This window comes from Dermacentor variabilis, chromosome 5, assembly GCF_050947875.1.
Source record: "Dermacentor variabilis isolate Ectoservices chromosome 5, ASM5094787v1, whole genome shotgun sequence".
Taxonomy (NCBI): Eukaryota; Metazoa; Arthropoda; class Arachnida; order Ixodida; family Ixodidae; genus Dermacentor; species Dermacentor variabilis.
Window position 1 is genome coordinate 152,321,962 of NC_134572.1, and position 23,444 is coordinate 152,345,405.

The 23,444-nt window shown below is 46.0% G+C and overlaps 1 protein-coding gene across 3 annotated transcripts; it reads right to left on the reverse strand.

The window, feature by feature from the left end:
• Nucleotides 1-1,935: 1,935 nt before the first annotated feature.
• Nucleotides 1,936-22,663, reverse strand: CCHa2 (neuropeptide CCHamide-2). Of its 3 annotated transcripts, none has more exons than XM_075691430.1 (5): nucleotides 22,530-22,663; nucleotides 10,871-10,930; nucleotides 9,599-9,637; nucleotides 5,569-5,604; nucleotides 1,936-2,293 (listed from the first exon to the last, which is right to left on the reverse strand). In XM_075691430.1, exons 1-5 carry the CDS (start codon nucleotides 22,606-22,608, stop codon nucleotides 2,106-2,108), a joined length of 402 nt encoding a protein of 133 aa, XP_075547545.1. In that variant the 5' UTR covers nucleotides 22,609-22,663; the 3' UTR covers nucleotides 1,936-2,105. The 3 variants fall into 3 exon arrangements, with proteins under 3 accessions (XP_075547545.1, XP_075547544.1, XP_075547546.1); XM_075691429.1 differs by having other exon boundaries at nucleotides 9,593-9,637; XM_075691431.1 differs by lacking the exon at nucleotides 9,599-9,637 and having other exon boundaries at nucleotides 22,530-22,662.
• Nucleotides 22,664-23,444: the final 781 nt, after the last annotated feature.

Below are 23,444 nucleotides of genomic sequence, written 5' to 3' on the forward strand. Positions count from 1 at the left end.
AAAAGTCGTCTTTGCGACTTGAAACCCCCCCTCAGGTCGACAACGAAAAGCTAAGAAAAGCACATGCACTATTTTCTACCTCTTTTCGTGTGCGAATCAATGAAAAGCAAAACGTAGCTAACATTAGGCGCACATAAATCGCGACTACAATTTCTTCAGCGCAGATGACCTTCCGGTCGAGTATCCAAACTTTTTACTCAGCCACCATGCTGTTTGAATAGCAAAGTAGCCTGCATCGATTTTTACTTCCACGCTGGCGTCACGGAACTGACCCTTTTGCCGGCTTCGTCGGTATTGGAACAAGGTTTAAAATGGGCGTTGTCGGTCGAGCTGTCTACTCAGCCGTCTAAGGGGAGCATTGGATCACAGTGTTAAGAACGGCCCAGCTGAAGTGCAAGTGTTGCCAGCCAGTTGCGACAACGGGCGTCAACGTTTGCTATAGTGCCGCCGCAAACCTCTAGCCACGGCGTCACTAAATCGCCATTGTGACTGAAGGAGTTCGGCGGGCCAACTATTGTTAGCGAACCCACCAACGCGGACCTGATCTGCTATGAGTGGGGGAGTTGCCGCGGGAACGTCGTCGGAGGCCCCTTCCCACGCGCCGACCAAGACGCAAGACAATGGCTACCCGGGCGCACTGCGAGGGTCCGCTCCGAGTTCTACGAAGTCCGTGTGATGTCGGTTTCGGACCGTGAACCTGTGTGTGTGTGTGTGTGTGTGTGTGTGTGTGTGTGTGTGTGTGCGTGTGTGTGTGCGTGCGTGCGTGTGTGCGCGTGTGTGTGTGTAAACCGTCCCGCGTAGTGGCGGCGTGTTTATGATGACTGGACGAACGTTTCCACCACCTTGAAATCGGGGGAGGACCGACTGTTTATAAACGGCTGTTGTGCGGATGCTCAGTACACTTTCTTAAGCAGTGATGTTAGACTCAGACACTCTTTCAAGCAGTCGTGTTAGACTGATACACTTTCTCTCGAAGTCATGCTAGACTGATGAACTGCATGTAAATACCGTAAATAAACCCATATTCCTCGTTCTCGATGAGAAGCAGTACTTCCCTTCTCAACGTCCTCAGCGTGGATAAGTTGGACGATGGCATGGGCCAGCTACCTTCGCATTCATGCCGGACTCCAATCTTGACAACGGGTTACGAGCGATGGGATTGAGCCCCCAATCCTGACAATAGCCATAAACTATGCCAGTGTTGACGATTATATGAAAGCATGCGGAGCTGATACCATGGGGCTATTAATTATGCCTTCGCAGCCTGCTAAAAATAGTTTGGACACTGCCGAAGAGCCACAAGCACAAGCGCTCACGTGATGCAGCTGATAACGTCCCTAATACTTCGGAACGCCCTTTGAACGTGAGCTCTCTGGAAAGTATTCGAGCAAGTTAGGTGAAATGTCAGTTTTGAGATGGCAGACGTATTCTCGAACCGCCGCCATAAAACTGAATGGCCTGAATAAAAGTACGCAAATGAATGCTTTGAATCTGGCAAGCGCAATAAATGACATTTCTGTGTTTGTGAGTTTTTATTTTAATAGACGAGGGAATTTAGAATAGTGAATCCATCTTCTTTGGGACTTGTGCGAGAACTAACTTCTGATAAGTCAATATAGGTATCTTCGGCTCGTCCTATACCTGCAGCCTGTTGTATTATTATTTTTATGTTTGCGCTGGCCTCTCTCTAGAAGGCCTCGCGCTCCCTTCAAAATGCTACTGGCATGAACCCAGGCTGACGTCTCTTCTTTTCCACGAGGAAGTCTCCTCCACTTCCTCCTGCAACATACTTTTGAAAGCGCGCAATCGTACCGCTGTTCGTAAGGAATGATCTCGCCAAGTCAAGTTTGTAAGTCCTCGTATTGTGCATTATCGTCTCTGTCCAAGTGTCCTTAAGACAAGCTCAAGAACAAAAAGACTGGATGAAATACAGTGTTTCTCCATGGACGTCGTGGTTGTCTTATTTTTTATTATTATTAATATTTGTGCAAAAAACCATCGGCTTTCGTTCGTCGTCTCCGTCAACTCCTCCAGCTTTTGTGCGGGCAGCGTCGCCGTGTCTGCAGCGGCGCGGTGTGACCGCAAGAGGGCCGAGCTGCCCCTGCTCAGACCATCATCCTGTTCCGCAGCAATTGGACGAGCGCCTTCTCCAGTAGGGCCACCCTGTCAAACCTGGCTTGGGGCGGGAACGGGGGCAGCGCTTCGTCATCGGCCGTTTTGCGCAGCATCTGCATCACGTAGGGGGAGACGGCGCCGCCAGGGGCGCTGCCGTCGTCCGAGCGCTTCCCGTGGCCTGCGCAGAGGACAAAAAAAAAAGCGCGCGCACGTGTCCACATCTCGTAGGAGTAGTGTGTAGTACTAGTAGTAGTACTAGCAAAGTAGCGTAATAGTAGTTTAAGTAGCAGTTGAAACAGTAATAGCGTAGCGGTAACATATAGTAGTAGTAGCTGTAGTGAAACTAATTTACAGAACTGCAAAGAGGTTGGCCTGAGCTATGGCTTGCTCTGGTCTGCTACTCTACAGTTCTTTTAATAGTAGTAAAAGCTATAGTAGTAGTGGTACAGTTGCAGTAAGTAGTGCAGTTGTGTTTAAGTAATGGTGGCAGCAGCAGCAAAAGTAATTCAATGTTTTCGCTAGAAAGGGAAAGAAAAACAGAGAGACTGGCCGCGGGCATGTCTCAACTGTGAGGCCTATAATGCGTGAAAAGACAAGGACGAAAGCAAGACGTGACACACACAGGCGCTGTCTTTTCACGCGTATAAGCCTCACGATGTCATACCAACAAGCCCAAATCACTGCATTACAGCGTCTCAATTGTCTCATGTTTCAGCCATCATCTGGGATTGCACTCACAAGAACAGTTTACGCTAGAATTCTTCGTAAGAGCAAATAACTCATCAAAATTTTAGCGAAATCAGCCAACGAATGGGGAACGGCACTTACAAACCAAAAACAAAGCTTAGAGAATTCAGCCCTAAATCCGAACCCTACCTAAACTAAGTATACATGTTAGGTTTAGTGACTGTCTGAAGATGTTTGGTCATGCCATGCAACCTCTGTGTGACGCATTACTTTAAGCTTTTGGCATAATAAATAACAAATTGAGATTCACCATTTTCACAGCGTACGACGACCCTCGATGCTGCGCTACATGTCACCACAAGTGGGTACGCCTTTGTGCACTGATTTCAGCATATTGCTTTAAGTTCCGGAATCGTCATTGGTTTTAATTTTTTCGAAGTGGATAGGCTTCGCTCTCTGTTTTCTTCTTTTTTCAGCGTCAAATGTTTTGTGCACGCTGCGTTCACCGCGAGCGCCAGGAGCGTGCGCTTTTGTTGATCGTGGGCTCAAGCGAGATAATCAGTCCGTGCTGCATCTGCGTTCCTGCCAATGTTTCCGGTCCTTCTACATGCTTTCATGTAGGGCTTTCATGTAGGGTTTTCATCAGGATTTTCAGTTTATGCATAAGGCGCGTGGTAGGTTAATTATGTGTTTCCTACACTTTAAGCTGTCCTTTAATAATGTAGCTCATTGTAGAACGCATAATAACTAATTATCTCTCTCTCTGCTTACTTATTTTTTACTTAACTTTTTCTCGCTTTATGGCGCGGTCGGTTCCAATCTTTCGAGGACGTGATCTCTGGAGACAGTGACGAGGTAATAAAGCAATATTTTATGTTAAATCTGGTGCCAACTGTAACTTCACTTACCGCTCTATTCAGTTCCCAAATCACCGTCACTGCCACCGAGACCATTCACTGTGCGCAGATAACAATAAATGACTAGAATGGAATGAGTAGGATTGTTCGAAAGTGCACCTCTTGAAGTTAGATGTGTTAATTTCTGTATAGTAATGTGGACTGGTAATTCAGGAGGCGATCGTTTATATGTTCCCTCCGACATTTTCGCAATGCTAGGCATGTATTCCCTCCTTGCACGTTGGCTACATCTGCCATTGAAAATCCACTTTGACCGAGGAACGATATTCTCCTAACTAGCTATTCAATGGCAAATGGCCCCATGCCCATTCAGTATACGCTCGTTCATACAGCCAACCGCTTTGCCCTATTTGGGTAGAGAACACAATGCTGCCTTTTGTCACAGAGTGGCCCACCTTGAAGTAGTTTAAGAGAAATTAAGGAGAAGTACCAATTTATTTCCTTTTACACATCGGAACAAATACCTTGAAGCTGGCGCTAGCCTCAGAACTACGTTTAAATAACTGTGTGTTTTAAGAACTACCGGGTCGAATGTGCCAACTTCCATATCTGCCCTAAAATGGTTAGCTTAAAGTGCGATTCCTGACATCCTGCTATTATTTAATCATGCATTTTGATTTCACGTGCAAATAATAGTCTTCATTTCAAGAAGTTGAATGATGCTATCTGCGACATGTTATTTGAAAACTTCTCGCTAAGAAAAATTGCTTCAGCTGCTGTGCGCACAAATGTACACGTCGAGATAGCGCATCAATAGCAAAAGTACTGATTAAAATAATGATATTTAAAACGTGCCTCAAACATTTTAGAACACTTCTGACCGAACCTGGGTTGCAAGTTTTATTAATATGTTTTATGTGTACATTTTTTCAAGTAAATGGGATACTTAGGATACGTTTTTTTCCACGTATGCTAACGCAAAACAGTTCTTATTTTATCTGGCATCCGCGTAAAGAGTTTTCGAATAGAATTCCATTTTTGCCAACTTGAGGCAACTCGACGAAAAAATTAAAAAATAACAATCCGTCCTGCACTTGCACTGCGCTGTATGCTTTGTACGATTCTGAAGATGGAACGAATGTGTTTCAAAACACATTTCGAATACAGACTTATTGGGCTCTGCATAGGATTTAAAAATAGTCATAAGGTATAAATACTTCATGCTTTATTCTACCGGGGTATAGGACATGAGGTACACAACATGATAATTTCTAGCATACACTAGGTGAAAATCTACACGGGAAAATAGTTTTCCAGTACTGAATATATACTACTTTGAAGAATTTTTATTCAAGTTGAATATAACCTTAACTTCCACTTTGTTTAATTTTAGTTTCCTTTTTTCCCACATGTAGTATCCTAGTGTATCCACTTTAAAGCATATTTGTATTTTGTTTTTGTATTTTCAGAGTGTCCGTAGTGGATTAATTCTACAACTGCGGCCGCTGGCTAGGATCCAACGCCTAATTAAAAGAGTTTTCCGTCCGTAAGTACTATTTGCCACTTGCCAGGTGGCTTCGCTAATGATATGTCCGGCCTCAATTCTTTTCTTATGATCAGTTATGCAAGACGCCTTTGTATATACGAGCCAAAATGCTTGCATACACTTATGTACGATCATTTTTTTTTCGAATAAAAGACGACAATGACGATGATAAATATTCTCGGCCTGCATAAATCACAGTGATAAGTTGCAGACGCCGCATCTTGCAGAGCAGGCGCCCGATCTGCAAGTGGCTCTCGACACGGCCGACACTACGCACGCACGTACTCTTGGCTTTTGCCCTTGAAAGCATTATTTATCGATATCGGAGGGGAACAAATGCAGATCCACGAGTGCAGTGCTTACCTCCGAGGCACGAGTGGCCGTACAACTTGCAGCTGTCTGTTGGGAGAAGAGCAAGGTGCAAATAATCTCGTTAGAATTCACTTCGGCACGCCCGGAATGAGGTCCGGCATCTTGCTGCCGGCGTGGAACGATACAGATTTGCGTCACAACGCCATGCATTTCAAGATGCGGTGCACGAAGGACTTAATCGTTGAAGCGCAATGACTTTCCTCGAGACGCCCGTGCACTCAAGCGAATCTGAATAGGACGCGGCGATGTGCAGACGCGCCTGACTTTTGTCATTTTTATTTTATTTTATTCTTTTAATGCAATGCTTAGAATTTTTCAGCCAATAAATTACGATTCATGATTTCATTGCCCTTAATATTACACTAACGAAAGTGCATAAAAAGAAACAAGAAATGGACGCACTTGATCTATGTAAGTCCATTTCTCGTTCTTCAAGCGCTTCCGACAGTATAATGCTAAGCGCAATGCAATCATGAAGGCACACCAACCAGCCCCGCTCGTCGCTTTATTAAACAATATATAATGTAGAAAGAGTAGAAGCTCGGTCGCAAATACTTACCACTTCGCAGAGCACTGGGTATGAAATTAAGTATTTAAATATATGTGCCAGATGCCACTGCAAAGTTAAAACGTTTTCACTCTTTTAACGGCTACACCGTTTCTGCGAACCAAGGTTAGCAATAGCATCTTGCTGCACTAAAGAGCATTTAGGCTGCTGCATTTGCTAAGTCCACACGTGCTTCGTTCGCAGAAGTAGTTGGCCGTTGTCCAGCAAACTCCGTCGCTAAATATATATTCTCTACCACAGCCTCTACTGAGAATGCAGATCATGGGGACCATTCATTAAGAATAGACCTAGACCAGTTGTTATAGCAAACATTATTAGCCAATGAATGACAATGATTCGTACCAGCAAAAAAAAGAAGTGAATTGGCCTGATTACTTCACAGCGGCGAGCGTAGCTCATAGATCTCCCCACGTTCGAAATCCAGGGAATATGTGACTTTGATGGCTCCGACGAGCTGGCGCACAGCGAAGGTTAAAATGATTACACAATGCTCAGAAATTATTGTTCCTAAAATATGAAATAGCAATAGCGAAGACCGAACCTAGTTCCACATTTCGCAGTCGAAAATATTTAAGCCGACCATTTAGCAGAATGCAGACTCATTGACCACATGGCGGAGTTTTATGTCAATTCGAATGTGTGCTTGACAATTAATTATATTTGGCATCAGCGACAAAAAAAAAGAAGAATATTTGACGTCATTGACAAATGAAGTTCTGACAAAAACTATCAAAAGGAATACTTATTCAATTCATTGCTTATTCAACTCATTGCTTATTCAACTCATTACTGGCACGTTGTCACTCTGATTAATTGATCTTTTGCGCATAAATACGTTTTCATGTTACTAGAAATTCATGTTTCTGCAACTTTGCCTGCGTGCTTGGTGGATTGCTGCTTCACCTATTGTGGTTTTATGTAGCTTTTATCGAGGCTCCCGCTAAAGTCGCTACTATCAATCCCTCCTCTGTACATATGTATGTACCGAAGTGCCAAATACACAGAAAATGTTACTTTCAAGGCTTCGATGAGCTACACGAGTTCTACACCAATTGACTGCCTGCTTCCGGGACACCGTGTTGATTAACGTTTCATAAAACATCCATGCTTATCATCAATGCTCAGCTCGGCCCATACATCACGCCAGGCTAGCCCCGCCAGCTGCGCCACCGCCACTTCCCCTCAAGTATTTGTCGATACTTCTAGTGGCATACAGCATAGTTTGTTAGTGAACGTTTTGTGTGCGTCAAAGCCACTTTTCAAGGCAAAGCACAGTCTTGAGATGCGGTATCATGTTAGGAAATCGGGGACTGTTTCCCCTCTTGACATTCCTGCCGGTGACGCACCCAGACAGCAGGCAATCTATAAACATACCTTTGAAAAAACGAAAATTTTGAACAAGTTATCTTTATGATCACCAAGTGTTCGTGGTCCCGACCAGCGACATTGTCCAAAAAAGGAAAGGGTTACCAAGATCGAAGCCGAACCCGGAAATTTATGTTGGACCACCGAGCTATCTACCGCATCTGCAGAACCGCTGTGTTCTAGTGCTAAAACTAATCACAAGAACAGTTTGCGCCAACAGAAGCCACAGATGCCTACAGTAGTTTCCTAAACACGAATGCTAGCTGGTTTGCATCATGAAGCCGAAAACAAGTAAATTTCATCTCTGGCAATCACTTCCACTCATAATCTCTTAATACAATTCTGTCAGACCACCTTCTGGATCGCTGTTTTCGGTTAAAACCAAAACTTTCATGCTGAATTTACTTCCATATCTCATTTCCCGATTTCGAGACCATTTACCTCATCATCCGATGTACGATCGTCAAAAAAGTTCAAATAAAAATTGATCAGGAGAACAATTTAACCTCACCTCGGTCGCTTTGCATACATGGGAAGCACCTCCCTACCGTTGCCCACACAGCGCGAGCAGGCTCACGTCGCAGCCGAGATAGTTCGTGACGAAGAATCGAGTTAATCTTTTTAGGGAGGGCTGCTACTCGCCACTCATGACCCACCAGCGCACTTTGAAGATGCGTTGTTCGTGCCACGATAGCACTGGAGCCAGGCGACGAGCTTTATGGCACGGAGGGAGAGAATAAAACGAGGCGATTCACCGGTTCAGATACACATATCCTCTTTGAGGCGACTTTGCCCCCTTCATCCTTGCATTGGCACTAACCTCCTCGCATTTCATAACTCCATCAGTTTAGATGTTTGCTTATACTTTCCGTCATTCAATAAACTGATAAGGTCTATAGAATGGCCTCGTCAACGTTCAAGCCCTCAGCACGGTACGACCAATAGACATACTGTCACGTGACCCTTTCGTTATACGCTTGTGACTCCAAAAGTGAGACATAGCACCGCTTTCAATATACCTTTACATGTGAATAATGTACAAAAAAGCGGCGAAAAAAAAACTCGAAAGAGTATTGGACACTAGACATGTTACAGACCTGCATCTGAGTTTTCTTAGTAGCAACAGCGAACAGTTCAACGAGTGGCAACGGGCAAAGAACACACGTTTAAAAGCCGCAAAAGAGTAATCACAAAAGCAATTAAATTACTTGAACAACGGGTACAGAATAGTACTTTTTTTATCTCGCGATACCCGACAAGACGCTTCACGCCATGTGATGTTTACTACACCGAGAGAAAATACACAACATTCAAATGGGCGCCAACGGACTGACATGTACTTGCATTCCACGTGCCTTGTGCCGAAGTCAGGGACTCATGCGTAAATGTTCATGCGCCTTCCAAAAACGGCAATACCAAAAGATACACCTATCGGTGGTCAAGGGGCGGGAAATTCATCATGCTTGAGCATTTCTACGTAAAATCCTATCTCGGAACTGAGTTAATCACTGTTCGTTGCTTCTGGTCTTGGGCTGCTAAGCACGAGGTCGCGGAACCAAATCTCGGCCACGGTGGCCGCGTTTCGATGGGAGCGAAATGCGAAAGCACCCGTTTACTTAGATTTAGGTGCACTTAAAGAACCCCAGGTGGTTCAAATTTTCAGAGTCCCCCCCTACGGCGTGCCTCATTATCAGATCGTGGTTTTGGCACGTAAAATCCCATAATTTAATTAGTTTTATTCGTTGTTTTTTTCTTTTATTAGGAAGGATTACTACAAGATCTGGAATGGTGCTTGACCCACCAGTGTACCTCTTGCATTGCCAGGCGTTCTTTGTCGACCTCTGACTGCTTATGCTCAGGTGCACATACGTGGGGAGAGGGTGAAGGTTCAGAGACGACAGAGTACCGCTCGTACAAACTGTGCAGTGGGTGTACAAAGAAGGAGTGCAGAGGGCTCAACTGGAGGAGAATCCAGGTTGGGGCTACGCCACGCCGAGGAGGTGAGTAACAAGGGCACACGCACAAGGCCGGTGCAAGACACACAGGGTGTAGACGTGGATGAAATGTTTGAGAGTCCCTTACACTCACCGGTCGAAGCCTGCGCCGCTGACGAATCATGGCCTTTGGCTGGAGGAACAGGGTACAGACACGAGCAGTGCTTAGACCGCCAGAGGGACGCTTTAAAAAAACTCGCTGCACCATGTACGCAGGCGCATACTTGAAGGGAATCAGATAACGTCAACTCTGCTGAACTCTGCTATTCAATTCGTCGCCATACATTCATCTCACATCATTTTGTGCTCTTTTAAGCATGGCTCGAATTTCGTGACGGCTTCTTGCCACACGCCTCATGATCAGACCTTATTTTAGGTTCATTGGAGGATCAGGGCTTCTCTCAGCCGTCCCCTGTGTTGGGCCAACCCTGCTCTATCGTAAGCCGGCAAATTTTCTAATATCATCAATCTACCTGAGCATTATGCTTTCTTGACAGCCGTTTCCCTTCTTTGGGAACCACGAACCGTACTTTAACAGACCACCTTGTATCTGCTCTACGCCCTGCATGACAAGTCCCTTCTTACTTTTGATCTCAGCTGGAATATCATTATGTCCGGCTTGTTAAGCAATTCATCATATAATGTGGCTGGCTTCCTAACATTACGCCAGGCATTTACGCCTCGTTAGTCTGGGCCTATTCTAATGAGTGTTGCAAAAATTGCAGCGCCAGGTGTTCGTAACTCTTTCAGCAAACCCGCTGGCTGATTTATCCTCACATTGTGCACAGTCGTATTGGCTCGCAGTGGGTTGCGCGTAATACCACGGTTGCGAGCATTACTCGTCTGTTTCTCTCACACTGAAGTCGAGGTGCGCGCTGTCTGCGGCGACATCGCAAAAAAAAAAAAAAAAAGAATCGACTTTGCGGCAGCTCAACAGTGACGATATCTGCCACCACTATGGTTGAACGCGTTTTTCACCGTAGCGGTGACAGATGGCGCCACCTTTAAGTCGCACAGAAGTGGACATGTGTTTGCATGGCCTCCTCGAAGACGAGGCGCACTGCAGTTGCACAGTTATAGAAACAGACAAGTAATTATCGCGACGTGGTATTAAGATCCACCCACTGCAAACTAATAAGTCTGAGAATGTTAGCATAAATCAGCCATCGGTTTTGCTGGAAAAGTTACGTACACCTGGTGACCCAATTTATGCAACACTCAATATATTTCGAATAGGCAACGATCATTTGTGAATCTCAAATTCTCGTCTAAATTTTTGAGGTCGAGTCCTGCAACCTAAATGTCGATTTAGGCTAGCTTGTGTAGTCGTTTTAGCGTCGCCCCAGCATCGACAGTCCATACTTACTATTCCGCCGTAAAAGTGTGATGATTTTCTTGTTCCGCACTCCTTCTTCGACTGAATCACCTGCGAGAGGCCGACGAGTCACGTTGCTGTTTGCGCTGACGAAAAAAAAAACAAAAACAAGACGAGCTGCCTACCATTTGCGCAAGCGAACAAGCGCGTGGCTTCAGCTATTGCGTGTTTTCCGCGTCCAACTACGGGGCAGATGAAGCACGCCTCGGTTCCGCGATCGTTGCAGGCTCTTCATTACCTCTAAATCAGAAATCTAAATCCGGCTGTCTAAGTGCAATCGCTCATCCTTTTTAAGAAGTTATGAATGGGGAGGGAACGAATGGCCGCAACCCCTGATGCCGACGGTCCCCCTGGCTAAAGGGATTTCTCGCCGGGCATAAGTTCTTATGACTAAGGCCACAGTAGGCTACGTCACGACGAACGACGTCTCGCTGTCGTACGTTGTGAGGAGGGCGTTGAAGGTCCTCAAGCCATCTCTTTGCGGCTTTTTCCCTCGCCCTCCTCTATTGTTCGATGGGAAATAAAGGTCCATTCATTCAGGTGCAGGTTTCCTAAGACTTATTATGCCGAGCCTTACGACAACTTCTATTTGCCAGGTTCTACGCAGAGAAAAGTATGATTTGTTACAAAAGCTATACTGTGGCCCTTTAGGTCGCAATTGTGGGACGCCTCTAGCTGGCTGTTGTGAAATCTGTATTGCTTATGGTTAAGGAGGGGCACGCTCGGAATAACGCCCAGTGGTCACAGCTGACCCGGCATCGAAGGAGAAATAGTGAACCTTGCTTCGTTCTTGTCACAGTGTTCTTGTCGCGTGGCCGCTGCGGAGCTGGGGAACTCGCGTCACCATATAATGTAAGCAAAACCAGGTATTTCTATCAGTGCGGGTCTTAAACAACTTGTAAATAGATCACCTAAAGAAGAAACAAAATGTAAATTCAACATGACTAAATATGCCGAGACGACATTTTCAGCATTGTTCCAATGCTGAGTACATTTTACATGCAACACAGTGAGTCGTAGTGGCAGCGTGTTTCGAAGGTGGCTGATAAATTTAAGATTTTTTTGAAATATCCAGCACTTCTTGCGTGCAATATGAAACGCCAGTAGTGTGCTTTTATTGCTGACGTCAGTAATACCACGTCGTTTGACCAACGAAGTTTGATTTTAATTTCGATAGCGGTAACCCAGAGCTTCCCCGGTTAAGCGCACATTTAATCAACGCCCTTGTGTTCGTGACTCGTAAGTTATATGATTAGTCTGAGTGCGTAAAGTGCGGCTAATGATTGTACTGACTGATCAATTGTTTACAAGCAAAAACTGAAACCATCCAGTTCTTCAGCGCACTTTAATATCCCTGCACAGACACCAAGGCCATATTTGTTCTGCCTCGTTTTATTCGCAATTTCATGCCGGGTCATATCTGTTGGCAGTTGCACCAAATACTCGCCAAGTAGTGAAGCAAAGCAAAAGCACTCGTAATTGCAACATCACGTACACATTAGCCAAGATTGTATATTATTTGTGCGAGAGAGAATATTACTGCTTCGGACACTCTACGTGCGCCACGCGCAAGGGACTACTATGCTTTCAGCAAAAAATAGAAAGAAAAATAGAGAGAGTGGTGTTAATGTCAAATTCCGGAAGAAGCGTAAGCAATATCGAACGCTCTTTTGCGTGTTCCCTAACTATAAGCGTGGTAAGGCCACAAGGCGCTTCTTGAGAAATCCTGAAGGAGCGCTTCTTTATGAAACGTAAGAATGGATGTTCTGGTTCCCGTGACGTTAGGCGCTGCCAGATACATCTTTTTTTTTTTTTTCATCAAACCAATAAGTGCACGTAGTTATGGACCCACCGCCACGCGTTCTACAGAAGGGCTCCCGAGGAGGCAAGGGCTCTGCCTCTAAAAAAAAAAAAGAAAAGAAACGTCACTGAAAGGAATTACTGGCTGCAACCCCTGATACCTGTGACCCCCGGTCAAAGGGATTCCTCGCCGGGCATAAGTCTTACGACTAAGGCCAGAGTAGGCTGCGTCATGACGAACGAATTCGTTTGCTCATGGAGTTATCCGTCGACAGGAACGCAACGATCCCGACCGTGCGCAAGTGGCTCAGCGAGTGAAATGTTTTCGATGCACGAAGAAGGTGCGCCCGAGCGCGCACCGTGCACCTCGTGCGGGAATGCGCGGCACTAATGTCATTCTAGGTCAATAAGCGCCAACCCCCGGAACCGTGACGTCATATCCGAGGACGGGTTCCAGCCGACGGCTAACGTTGTGCACATTGCAAAGAAAAGGGCGCCAAAACCTCGCACAATGCCTGGGAATAGAAACAGAGACAACGCAGCACTTCGTTGTGTGTTTCACGCCCTCTGTGCCCCACCTTCGCACTCTATTCTTTTTTTTCTAAGGGAGCGGCGTACCAACCAGCCCAAGTGAGCAAAGCTTCACGCTCAAGTAACGTTACACAGCATGGAAGCGTCAAATACACACACGCACGCGCGCACCGCAATAGAAACACAACGGACAGGTGCTATTCTTAATCGTTTATTTCACAACGGCGTCATAACATATATATAAGAATATATAGGAATGGTACGGGCTCGGGGCACAAATGGCAACCGTCAAGAGTCTGATTACGTAAAAAAAAACGAACGTTGAATCCTTTTAACGCGGCACACTAGCGGTTTGTGTGGGGGCGTCCATATTCAGCCATGCATCTTCACATCCACAAATAAGCTTCCAGCCATCAGGGAAATATGTTGTTATCTCCCGGCCCGCATTCACAAACACATCTTACGAAAGAATTCTTCTTGAAGAAAATTGCAGCCAACGTATTGTCAGCGAAGCCGGCCAGCTCGTGGCAGATATCACTTACGAACGAAAGTAGTTGAGAATTTGGCCCCAGGACATTACGCTGTTTTAGGGTTGGCCTCGCCAAACGCGCAGGGTTGTACGTAGGCGAAGGCGCAGTGTGATGTGCGGCGAGTCTACTGATGCAGTTCTCTACACTCCCTGCGACTGTCACCCTCGATATAGTGTATATTCTATACAACGCTGAATATTCGCGACGTCGGAATCACTGGTGTTGCTATCGCGTGACGCGTAGCTGCTCTCGGGAAGGAAAATTTCTCGAACAACCTTCTAGAAAATGTGGCAGACGTCACCGTGCGAAAAATAAAGATGAACTAAGGAGTAATATGGCGCAAAAAAAAAGTGATCCCCAGGCACCAATTAAACCGGGCACTTATGTTCGCGTTGTCGTCTGATCTACAATGTGGCATTTGAAGCCTGTGTATTCTACTGTTTCAGGTACGCTTTTTTGCGTGCGAGGGCTTAGATATATATTTCGATTATAAATGCGGAGTTCCGAAAGTTTTGTCAGCCACGTTCGCTAACAGAAGAATGAGACAGAGAAATAGATAACAAAATGGCAGGCTGGTTAACCAGTTCGAGGCCGGTTGGCTACCCTGCAGTGGGCAAGGGGACAAAAAGCTGTAACGTCAGAACATTTTTTCCCCGGACGCTGAAGCAGGTTTTCTAAGTGCTTTACAACGCTAGGAGACTGCATTGGCTTGCTAGTGTACAACTATAGTAACAGGCCTAACGCGACTAAGTGGCAGTACGATGCATGACGCAAAAGGATTCCGCTTAATGCAGCACTTTCCGATAGCCCCTATTCACAAAGCCTTCTTATGCTATAATTGCTCGTAAGCACAGGCACTAGCCGACCGTGATCTTGAGCATATTAGCGATGGCAGCCAGCGAATCGCAAGGAGCATTTTCTTTTTATTGATATGATATAAGGAGATGTCGAGGCAAAATTTGAGGCGCCGGCTACTCCTTAGCTCTTGAATGGGTCCAGCCTACAACGTAAGGGGTTCAAGATTACGTTGCAGATAACCTTTTCACACAAGCACCAGAACTTGTCGAGCAACGTTTTCACAGTAACACTACGACGTAAGGAATCCATGATACATACAATATACAAGTAAAATGACTCCACATTTGTGTAGAAGAAAGTTTCAAAAATACAAATGATACTGCGGCCTAATAATACGGTCTCTAGTCAGCGGGTAGTGCATCCATCGTTTAAATGCATTATCGCGTGTAGTCGCAACAGAACAGTCAACCTAACATAATCCACAAACACACACACATAGTATGCGAAGCATTGTTAATTTTACCTCTTAGGCCATTGCTCGGTACACTTCTTGCGTAGAAGGCGTTTCCTGACCGGACCAAATTCAACCGACTCTTTCAGCTTGGAGCTACTCTGATCTTAACGCACCTTCAATCAGATAAAATTACAAACAGATCCTTCGTTCGTCGGTCGCACAGATGACAAATAACAGCACAAAGTGTCGAAGTTCCATTTCATTTTATTTTTTCTCAATCAAATCACTTAATTATGCACAAACTGCGCAAAACGCTGTAAAAAACTAACTAGTCTAGGCGATACTGCTTTCCACGCTTTTTTAAGTACGGTACTGTTCCATAATAGAGCAAGAACTTCATTACTTTCGACTCCCTGCCCAGTGTCTGCAATTCTTGTCTAGATTTAGATGTTATAATATGCTCTGTACTGTTGAACTTCTGCCGCGTTCCTTAAGGCTGACTAAGGCCCACCCGACACCGATTTCGGTCTGCCAACTGTCGGCGACAGCGTTTTTTCCTTCGTGTCGGCGCCTCTGTCACACTGTACCGACGCCGACAATCTGCTGACACAGTCGGTGGAGGGCTGGGCGTTGGTACAGTGTGGCAGAGGCGCCGACACGAAGGTAAAAGAAAACGCTGTGGCCAACGCTCAGCCGACCGAAATCGGTGTCGGCTCCGCCTAGTGTGAGTCAGCCTTTATGTTCGTCAGCACCCTCCGCAAGAGAAACGCACGGGCAAGACGTTGAATGCACAGGCCCCAACGCATAATTGTGATAACACCTCGTGACCCCCCCCCTCATTTTTTTTGCGCTATGATGCGAACATTTCACAATAGAAACGTGTCCTCTGTAGGGCCTTATCAAGGTAATCAATCCATGTGCACCTTCGGCGAACTGCAGCTCAGATATCGTAATATCGGTCTGCGCGGCAGCGTTATTTCCCGTTAATGTCACGGTTCGCGCTCGATGTCGTTGTCACCACGGTTTCCAACACGGCGATTCCTGCTAATCTGCGCAACTGTAAATACCACGGCCAGATAAAAGAGCCGCCGGCGTTATCGTCCCCTGGAACCCCCGAGAAACCACGCACTCCCCCTAATGGTTCGCATTAAGTTACGGCGAAAAAATTGCGCCAACTACGCTTAGGCCTACTTTTTTTCTTTATTTCTTCTCCGTAATAAGTACGAGAGATAAGGAGGAGGCACGTGTGCGCGTAATTCGTTCGCCGAATTCACCTGGCTTGCACCCCTGACAGTCACCAGCTTGCTAGCGTTTCCGCGTTCCCTTGTCGACTTGCATAGCCGTAGCCGGAGCGTAGATAATGCCAGAAATTACACGCTCTCTTGTAAATATTAGCCCACACGTGTGCGCAGCTTTCTTCACCAGATCTCAATAGAACAAACATGCTGCTCCACGCACTGTTGAGTGCTCTCGAGAATACGACTCAGCTGTATACCGAGTCTGCAGTCTGCCTGGAGAGCGTGAAACCACGTTTCCGCAGACCTGGACAGAGTTTGGATCACTTTTGCGTCATGCCATGAGAAAGCAAAAGCGGTCGTCTCGGTCAACAAGCCACACGCGGTTTGTTCGCACTCGCCTACGCCAAATTCCAAGAGGATTTTTCTCATGACACTCGAGAAGGCTGACGTCGCACTCGTCGAATTGGTCGAACACTTCATTTACCGTTACTCTTCCCGTTAGAAGGGCAATTGCAGGCACTTGATGCCCGCAAAGCAGTGCTCGTGCTTATCATGGGAAGAAATACACCGCAGCAAGAATTGCGCTTTTATTAGCATTTTGGTAATGCGCGAGCCCCCGCATCTTGGGCAATGTGCCTTGCAAAACAGCCAGCTTGGGTACTAAAGGTTCAATGCCAGTGCAATGCAGCATGGCCAGTGTAGTCATGCCACTTTGTAGTTAACTAACGTGATCATCTCGCCTGCTAGCCATTGATATCACTGGCTAGTTGCACCGACTTTGTAAATGGGCGGTGGTTTATGTTACCCAAATGTAGTAGAACGCTGCGCTGACGACAAAGTAGTGATCAGCTGGCCTCTTGGCTTGTAAATTCAGCACTCCTGGACATTGTTGCGTAAACGTAAAGCGAAGGCATTGTTAAACAGGCTGCATTATGCTGTGTCGTGGAAGCGGCCATGAAATCGGACGTCACATTTGCAATGTTGCCTGTTTGGTTGGGCAATTTTGTAGCGACTCGAGTTCTTTCTTTCGCTTTCTTCAATACCTTGTGCGAAGGCCATTTGTTTCGTAGGCTATCGTGCTCCTAATGTTAGTAGAGTGACTCACACGGAACACCACTGCGGAACCACATGAGTTCACATGCGCGCGCGATGAGACCTACACCCTGAAAACTGTGTGCAGGCCATGCGTCAAAACCACGTTCCTGTCCGTTATTTAGTTAGTTAGTTAGTTAGTTAGTTAGTTAGTTAGTTAGTTAGTTAGTTAGTTAGTTAGTTAGTTAGTTAGTTAGTTAGTTAGTTAGTTAGTTAGTTAGTTATATACATACCTCACAGGCTCTAACTGGACTATTGCGTGAGGGGGGTAAGAGAAACAACATGTAGCAAAAACAGGTGAACATAGCTAACAGCAAATCAAACAAGTGAAAAAAAAAGAAGGACGCCGTCTAACGTCAACCAAACGAAGAACAACAACAACACTCTGGATGATCAGAAACGTGCATGGCTCATCGAACTCCTGTCAAAGAACTCCAAAACGGATGCATATATCTATAAACTGCTTGCAAGAAGCGAGAATGACGACATTTAAGTCAATGGTACAAATGAAAGAACGTGTGCGCGCGACTCCGGAATATTTTTTAAATGTTTCTCTAAATGATTTCAGATCATTAATTTCAACGATGTGGCTTGGAAGATCGTTCCAAGCTGCTATTGCTAGAGGTAATGCAGATTTGTTAAATGCATTTGTGTGGGCAGACACACGTGCGACACTGTGTGCGTTATATAAGCGGCGAGATGTGCGAAATGGCGAAAAAGGGGCAATGTAGTTGCGTGTTGACTATGAGTGATTTTGTGCAGTAAGCAAAGCAGAGCTATCGTCCTTCTAGATTCAAGAGATGGGAATGATAGCGATTTCATTATAGCAGTAAAGCTAGGATGTCTACATTAATCTTTCGCGATGAAACATGCGTCACAGTTTGAACAGATTCGAGAGAATTTATTCAATATTCCTGATCTGCTGACCAGATGGTGGAAGAGAATTCGAGCTGAGGACGAACGACAGTTCTGTATGCTATTTCACGAGTAGCTGAAGGGGCTTCACGTAGGTTTCGTTTTAGGTAACCAAGTGTGATAGATGCTTTTGCTGTAACATGTTTTATATGCGCCTTCCATGATAAGTTTGTTGCAGTATGGATACCGAGATATTTGTACAAGGGGGTGACAGTTACAGCACTGTTATTAAGCGAGCAAGTGTAAAGAGAGTTCGTTTTCTTTCGGCTTATGGTCATTTATTTACAATTTTCTGTATATAGTGACATTTGCCATAGCGTACACCAGTTTGTAATTTTATCTAGATCTTTTTGAAGAACGATGCAGTCCTCGGGCATCTTAATTTGGCGATAAACTACGCAATCCTCAGCAAATATTCTGCTGCTGATGTTATGCTGCGTGGAAAATCATTTATGTAGATGAGAAACAATAGCGGCCCAGCACGCTACATTGAGGTACACCAAATGACACATCGGCCAAGGAAGATGAATGATTGTCAGCAAACGTAAACTGCTTGCGGGATGTGAGGAATTTCCTTTTCCATGATATTGTAAGGCTGTTTAAATGTAATGAGGATAGTTTCGCTATCAATCTAGAGTGGTGAACGCGATCAAAGGCTTTGGCAAAGTCAATAAGGATACTATCAATCTGGAAACCATTGTCTGTGTATGTGAGTAGCTCGTTGGCGTATTCGATTAGTTGAGTCTCAAAGAAAAGTCCTTTCCTAAAACCGTGTTGCTTTGGATAGAAGAAATTGTTAGCTTCTAAGTGCTGAAAAATATTAGGTGCCATGACATGCTCTAGTAATTTACATGGAACGCTTGTTAATGATATGGGTTGGTAATTACTTATCTTGCTTTTATCGCCAGACTTAAAGATGGGAATGATTTTCCCGATTTTCCAGTCTCATGGTAGTTCGCCTGTGGATAAGGACTGCTCAGAAATGCGCGATAGGATGAGGGGGGCTGTATATGTGGATGTATGCTTTCAAATTTCATTATTTATATCAACAACACCCGCTGAGGTAGAGACCTTTAGTTTCTTAATAAGAGATAAGATGCTGGAGGCATCAATCTTTATTGGTGACATATATCTGTAGTTTGAATATCTGTTATAATGAATATCTGACACCGGCTGTTCCGAAAGCGGTCTAATGCTCAAGGGGTGAAGCAGTGTATGACCACCATCATCATCATCATCATCATCATCAGCCTGGTTACGCCCACTGAAGGGCAAAGGCCTCTTCCATACTTCTCCAACTACACCGGTCATGTACTAATTGTGGTCATGTTATCCCTGTAAACTTCTTAATATCATCCACCCACCTAACATTCTGCCGCCCCCTGCTACGCTTCCCTTCCCTTGGAATCCAGTCCGTAACCCTTAATGACCATCGGTTATCTTCCCTCCTCGTTACATGTCCTGCCCATGGCCCATCTCTTTTTCTTGATTTCAACTAAGATGTCATTAACTCGCGTTTGTTCCCTCACTCAATCTGCTCTTTTCTTATCCCTTAACGTTACACCCATCATTCTTATTTCCATAGCTCGTTGCGTCATCCTCAATTTAAGTAGAACCCTTTTCGTAAGCCTCCAGGTTTCTGCCCCGTACGTGAGTACTGGTACGACACAGCTGTTATACACTTTTCTCTTTTTCTTCTCTTTCTCTTTCTTCTTTTTCTCTTTCTCTTTCTACTGCCCATGTATAAACATGGGAAGTAGCAACAGTATGCGCTAAAGGCACGCGACCACGTTTTCTTGTCCGCTCAACTTCAGGTAACCCTGCGAGTTCATCCACTGGCAGCTGCAGATAACGAAGTTTCGCTGCCACTCTCAGTGTCCATCATATTCAGAGTCCGCCATGCGAATAGGGGTGGGGAAAAATAGCGCAATGCTTCACTGTGTCGAGCTGGCTATCCCTGAGTGTGCGAGGGCAATCTTATCGAGTCGCTCACTGCCGGATGCAGTTGTTTCGACACCGTCTGGTGGGCGTATGGCTTCACTGACTCTTCTCTGAAGTGTCAGTGTGCTCGCACTGCCTGTCCGGGATGACCCAATTCTCTCTCCACTCGAGAAGGCATCCAACTTCTCCACACTAGGCGGGCTTCAGTTTTTCTGTACGCGATTGGTTTCCTGCTGGCCGACGTGACAACCTTTCATCGCTGTGCTAGAGCATTTTAGCACGGCGCTGACTATCTACCCTTACTACTTTCCCCAGACTTCGCAAATGTTACCAAGCCCGAGCATCGGCACTCAGCTGTAGGCGGAATCAGTAATTGCACAGGAGTAACGGTATGCTAAACTCCTATAACGACACCGATACGCAGAATTTGGCACGCGCCACATAAGACGTGCGCCACGGAATCTGAAGCAGCATGCATTCACTTTGGTTTAACGTAAGCTTACGACGTCTGCGAGTGCTTGCGACTCGATCTGTTGCAGTAATTGCCTTCTCTACGTAAAACATCCAGGGGCTTTCTTTATTTCGATGCGAAAGCATCAAATGGCTGATTGAGTGAAAAAAAAACGGCACCTAATTTCCCATAGACAGCGACACCACGTCACCAGCGCGCCTGGCGCGCTCCTCGCGTGGCTAGCGCTTGCTGGCTCTGGAAGCACCTACCGCTAGGGAGTCTGAAGCATGTATGTACATCGTCGACGGCCGCAACTTCGGCGGGATTGGAACGTGGCCGTCCATGCCAGTGCACCGCATACGAAGTAAGGGAGCGGAAGAATGCAGAAGGGGAAACAGCGAAGAGGCCGGCAGCGCAATTTACCGCCGTCAACTCTCCCAATACAGGGTGGGCGGAACGAACATTAAACGCGAACATTACTCGCAGCTCAAAACTCGAAGGACCGCTCAGCGGCGTTCAATTGGACATGAATGTTTACGCATTCACAACTCATAAGAAGTGCTTCAGTGGCCTTCGTATTGTTTCAAGCCTTTTTTCTGTGTGCGTGTTTGGCGAAGTGTCTAGGCACAGTTCCACGAAACCCAGCGTGGATCGATGTGGCGTTTTCATACAGTAACCACTCTCACAAATGCCTACAAAGCTTACAGCATTGGGGTACAAAAACAACCTTGCCGGTCATCATCGAAGCAGGGTGCATCCCGTGTTCTTGTTTAATGTGTTTTCAGCCACCGCGTCATTGATGATGACTGCGAAAGGCACCACCATGGACTGTGTAGTTCGTAAAACATACAGGTGTTTTCAGGACGTCAAGATAAGGGTGTGCGATTTAAAAACCAGCTTCAGCGGCCTTTTTTTCAAAAGGTCTGCACACAGCCCTCTACTTGAATGCTTTAAAACAACATGTGAAGTCAACGCGTAACTATTTCTCTGGAACGCTGCAGGAAAAAAGAGTGAACCTTTTGCAAGCGGAACTTTGTCTTCAGCAACTCTGAGAACGAAGGCACCAATAGGTCACCAACTAATAATCACCAGAAAGTGGTTCTCTGTAACGATACGCGCTTTGACATGATGCGAATGATGTGTTGTCTAAGGGTTGAGTCACATACACAAGATTCACAATATACAGAAACAACCTGCACGCTTGGCGGCTTCACCTTTCTAGAATGGACGCGGACGATAACGTGCACAACGCTATAAGGGCCGAACATTTCGCCGAATTAGTGCTTCCGTATTGCCAGTGGCAAAATTATAAAAGGAAAACCTTATCCTCACATTACAACAGTTACACGCGCGTTTGTAATTACTGTACAGAAGCTTGGTGATGACAGTACGAGATATCTCCTTTCACCCTGTTCTACCATACTCATCCATCCATCAGCAGTTCGAGACTGGACGATGCAATATTGTTTCCCTAAAGTAGACTAAACCTGATGAATGTTTATCCAAGACCGCCCGGCTAAACAAGCCTGAGCTATATGTGCCGTTTCAGAATGTATAGCATAGAAGAAACGAATCTATACTAGTGGCAAGCGCCGAGGATCGTGCGCAGGAGGTTTGTGAACTCGCAGCCAAGAGTTATCAGATTGAACGCGTATTGAGCAAAGTTCAACACAGTGTAGCCGCCCTTGTGAAAGCAGTAAACGGACCATATCATTATTTTCAGCATAATCACTGACAACTTCGTTATTTCCACCGACAACGAGTAATAGCTTCCAAATTGTCTTCTGTGCACCTGTCCAGGTCATCATCGCGGACTGGAGGTTTAATGAAAAAAAACGGTGGCCGACAACCGCAGACCACGAAATGCAGCCTAGCTGCACGCCAACCCCAGTCGACTCACCAAACGCTGCAGAATAGGCGCCGGCCACTAGAACAGCCAAGCACAGCAACCAGACGGACAGGGAGGACTGGAGACACATGCTCAAGGAACTAGGCGCTCGGCGCGGGCGACCGACGGATGTCCTCCAGTCGGCTTTCGGCAGACCCTTTTAAGCAGTCGCCTAACCCCCTCGTCACTCCACCAGGAGGGGCCCCCAGTGGCCTGTCCATTACCGTTATTGCATGCAGGTACTTCGAACGCAGCATCGGTGGCCAGCGGAGCGAACGCCCGCAAGACCAGCCAAGCGCGCTTCTCTCACGGCGAAGATGGACGTGGACACCGCAGCGCAAGCGCGAGTCAACAGGACGTATGGGATCACGCCAAGTGGCTCGCCAGTGGTGCCGAAAACCGCCGTCGTAACATGATGAAGGGGTGCACTTTTATTTAGATCAGAGCAAACACTCAACCTCCATTCCTTGCGGCTCTCCCAACGGCTCTGTGGCCCCACCGCGGTACATGCTTGCTGAGCTGCAGCGTATTATAATAATGAATTGGGAATCAGCGGCACGGGGCTATGCCCGAGCGGAGGAGGGCCGCCGTCTTGATGGACACTTCATATGGCACTAAAAATAAGCCTTCCACCAGTCAAGAAAAAACAAACAGGGGAAGCCATGAGAATGCAAACAGCAGGTTTACGCTCTCGCGTTCGATAAATCCGTGTGTGGGCGTGCAACCTTGCTGACCCTCGTTCGTTAATTAGATTAGATTGCACATATGTGTGTACTGTTGTTGTCGTTGTGTCCGATCTACGAAGATGGCAATATAATGAATACTGTCGTTGTGTCCTGCTACTGCGTTTATTTACCTGCGTCGTGGGGAAGGAATAAACATGGGTGCGTGCCATTTGCGCCAGGGTGAGCAGTTACCACAGTTCAG

What these genes read in the sequence shown, in the direction of transcription:
- CCHa2 (XM_075691429.1), bottom strand. Translation starts at nt 22,608, where the DNA reads ATGTGTCTCCAGTCCTCCCTGTCCGTCTGGTTGCTGTGCTTGGCTGTT. An exon ending in CACACTTTTACGGCGGAATA is followed by an intron (nt 9,638 to 10,870) that starts GTAAGTATGGAC and finishes CTGTTCCTCCAG; the next exon opens with CCAAAGGCCATGATTCGTCA. An exon ending in CGGCCACTCGTGCCTCGGAG is followed by an intron (nt 2,294 to 5,568) that starts GTAAGCACTGCA and finishes TCCTCTGCGCAG; the next exon opens with GCCACGGGAAGCGCTCGGAC.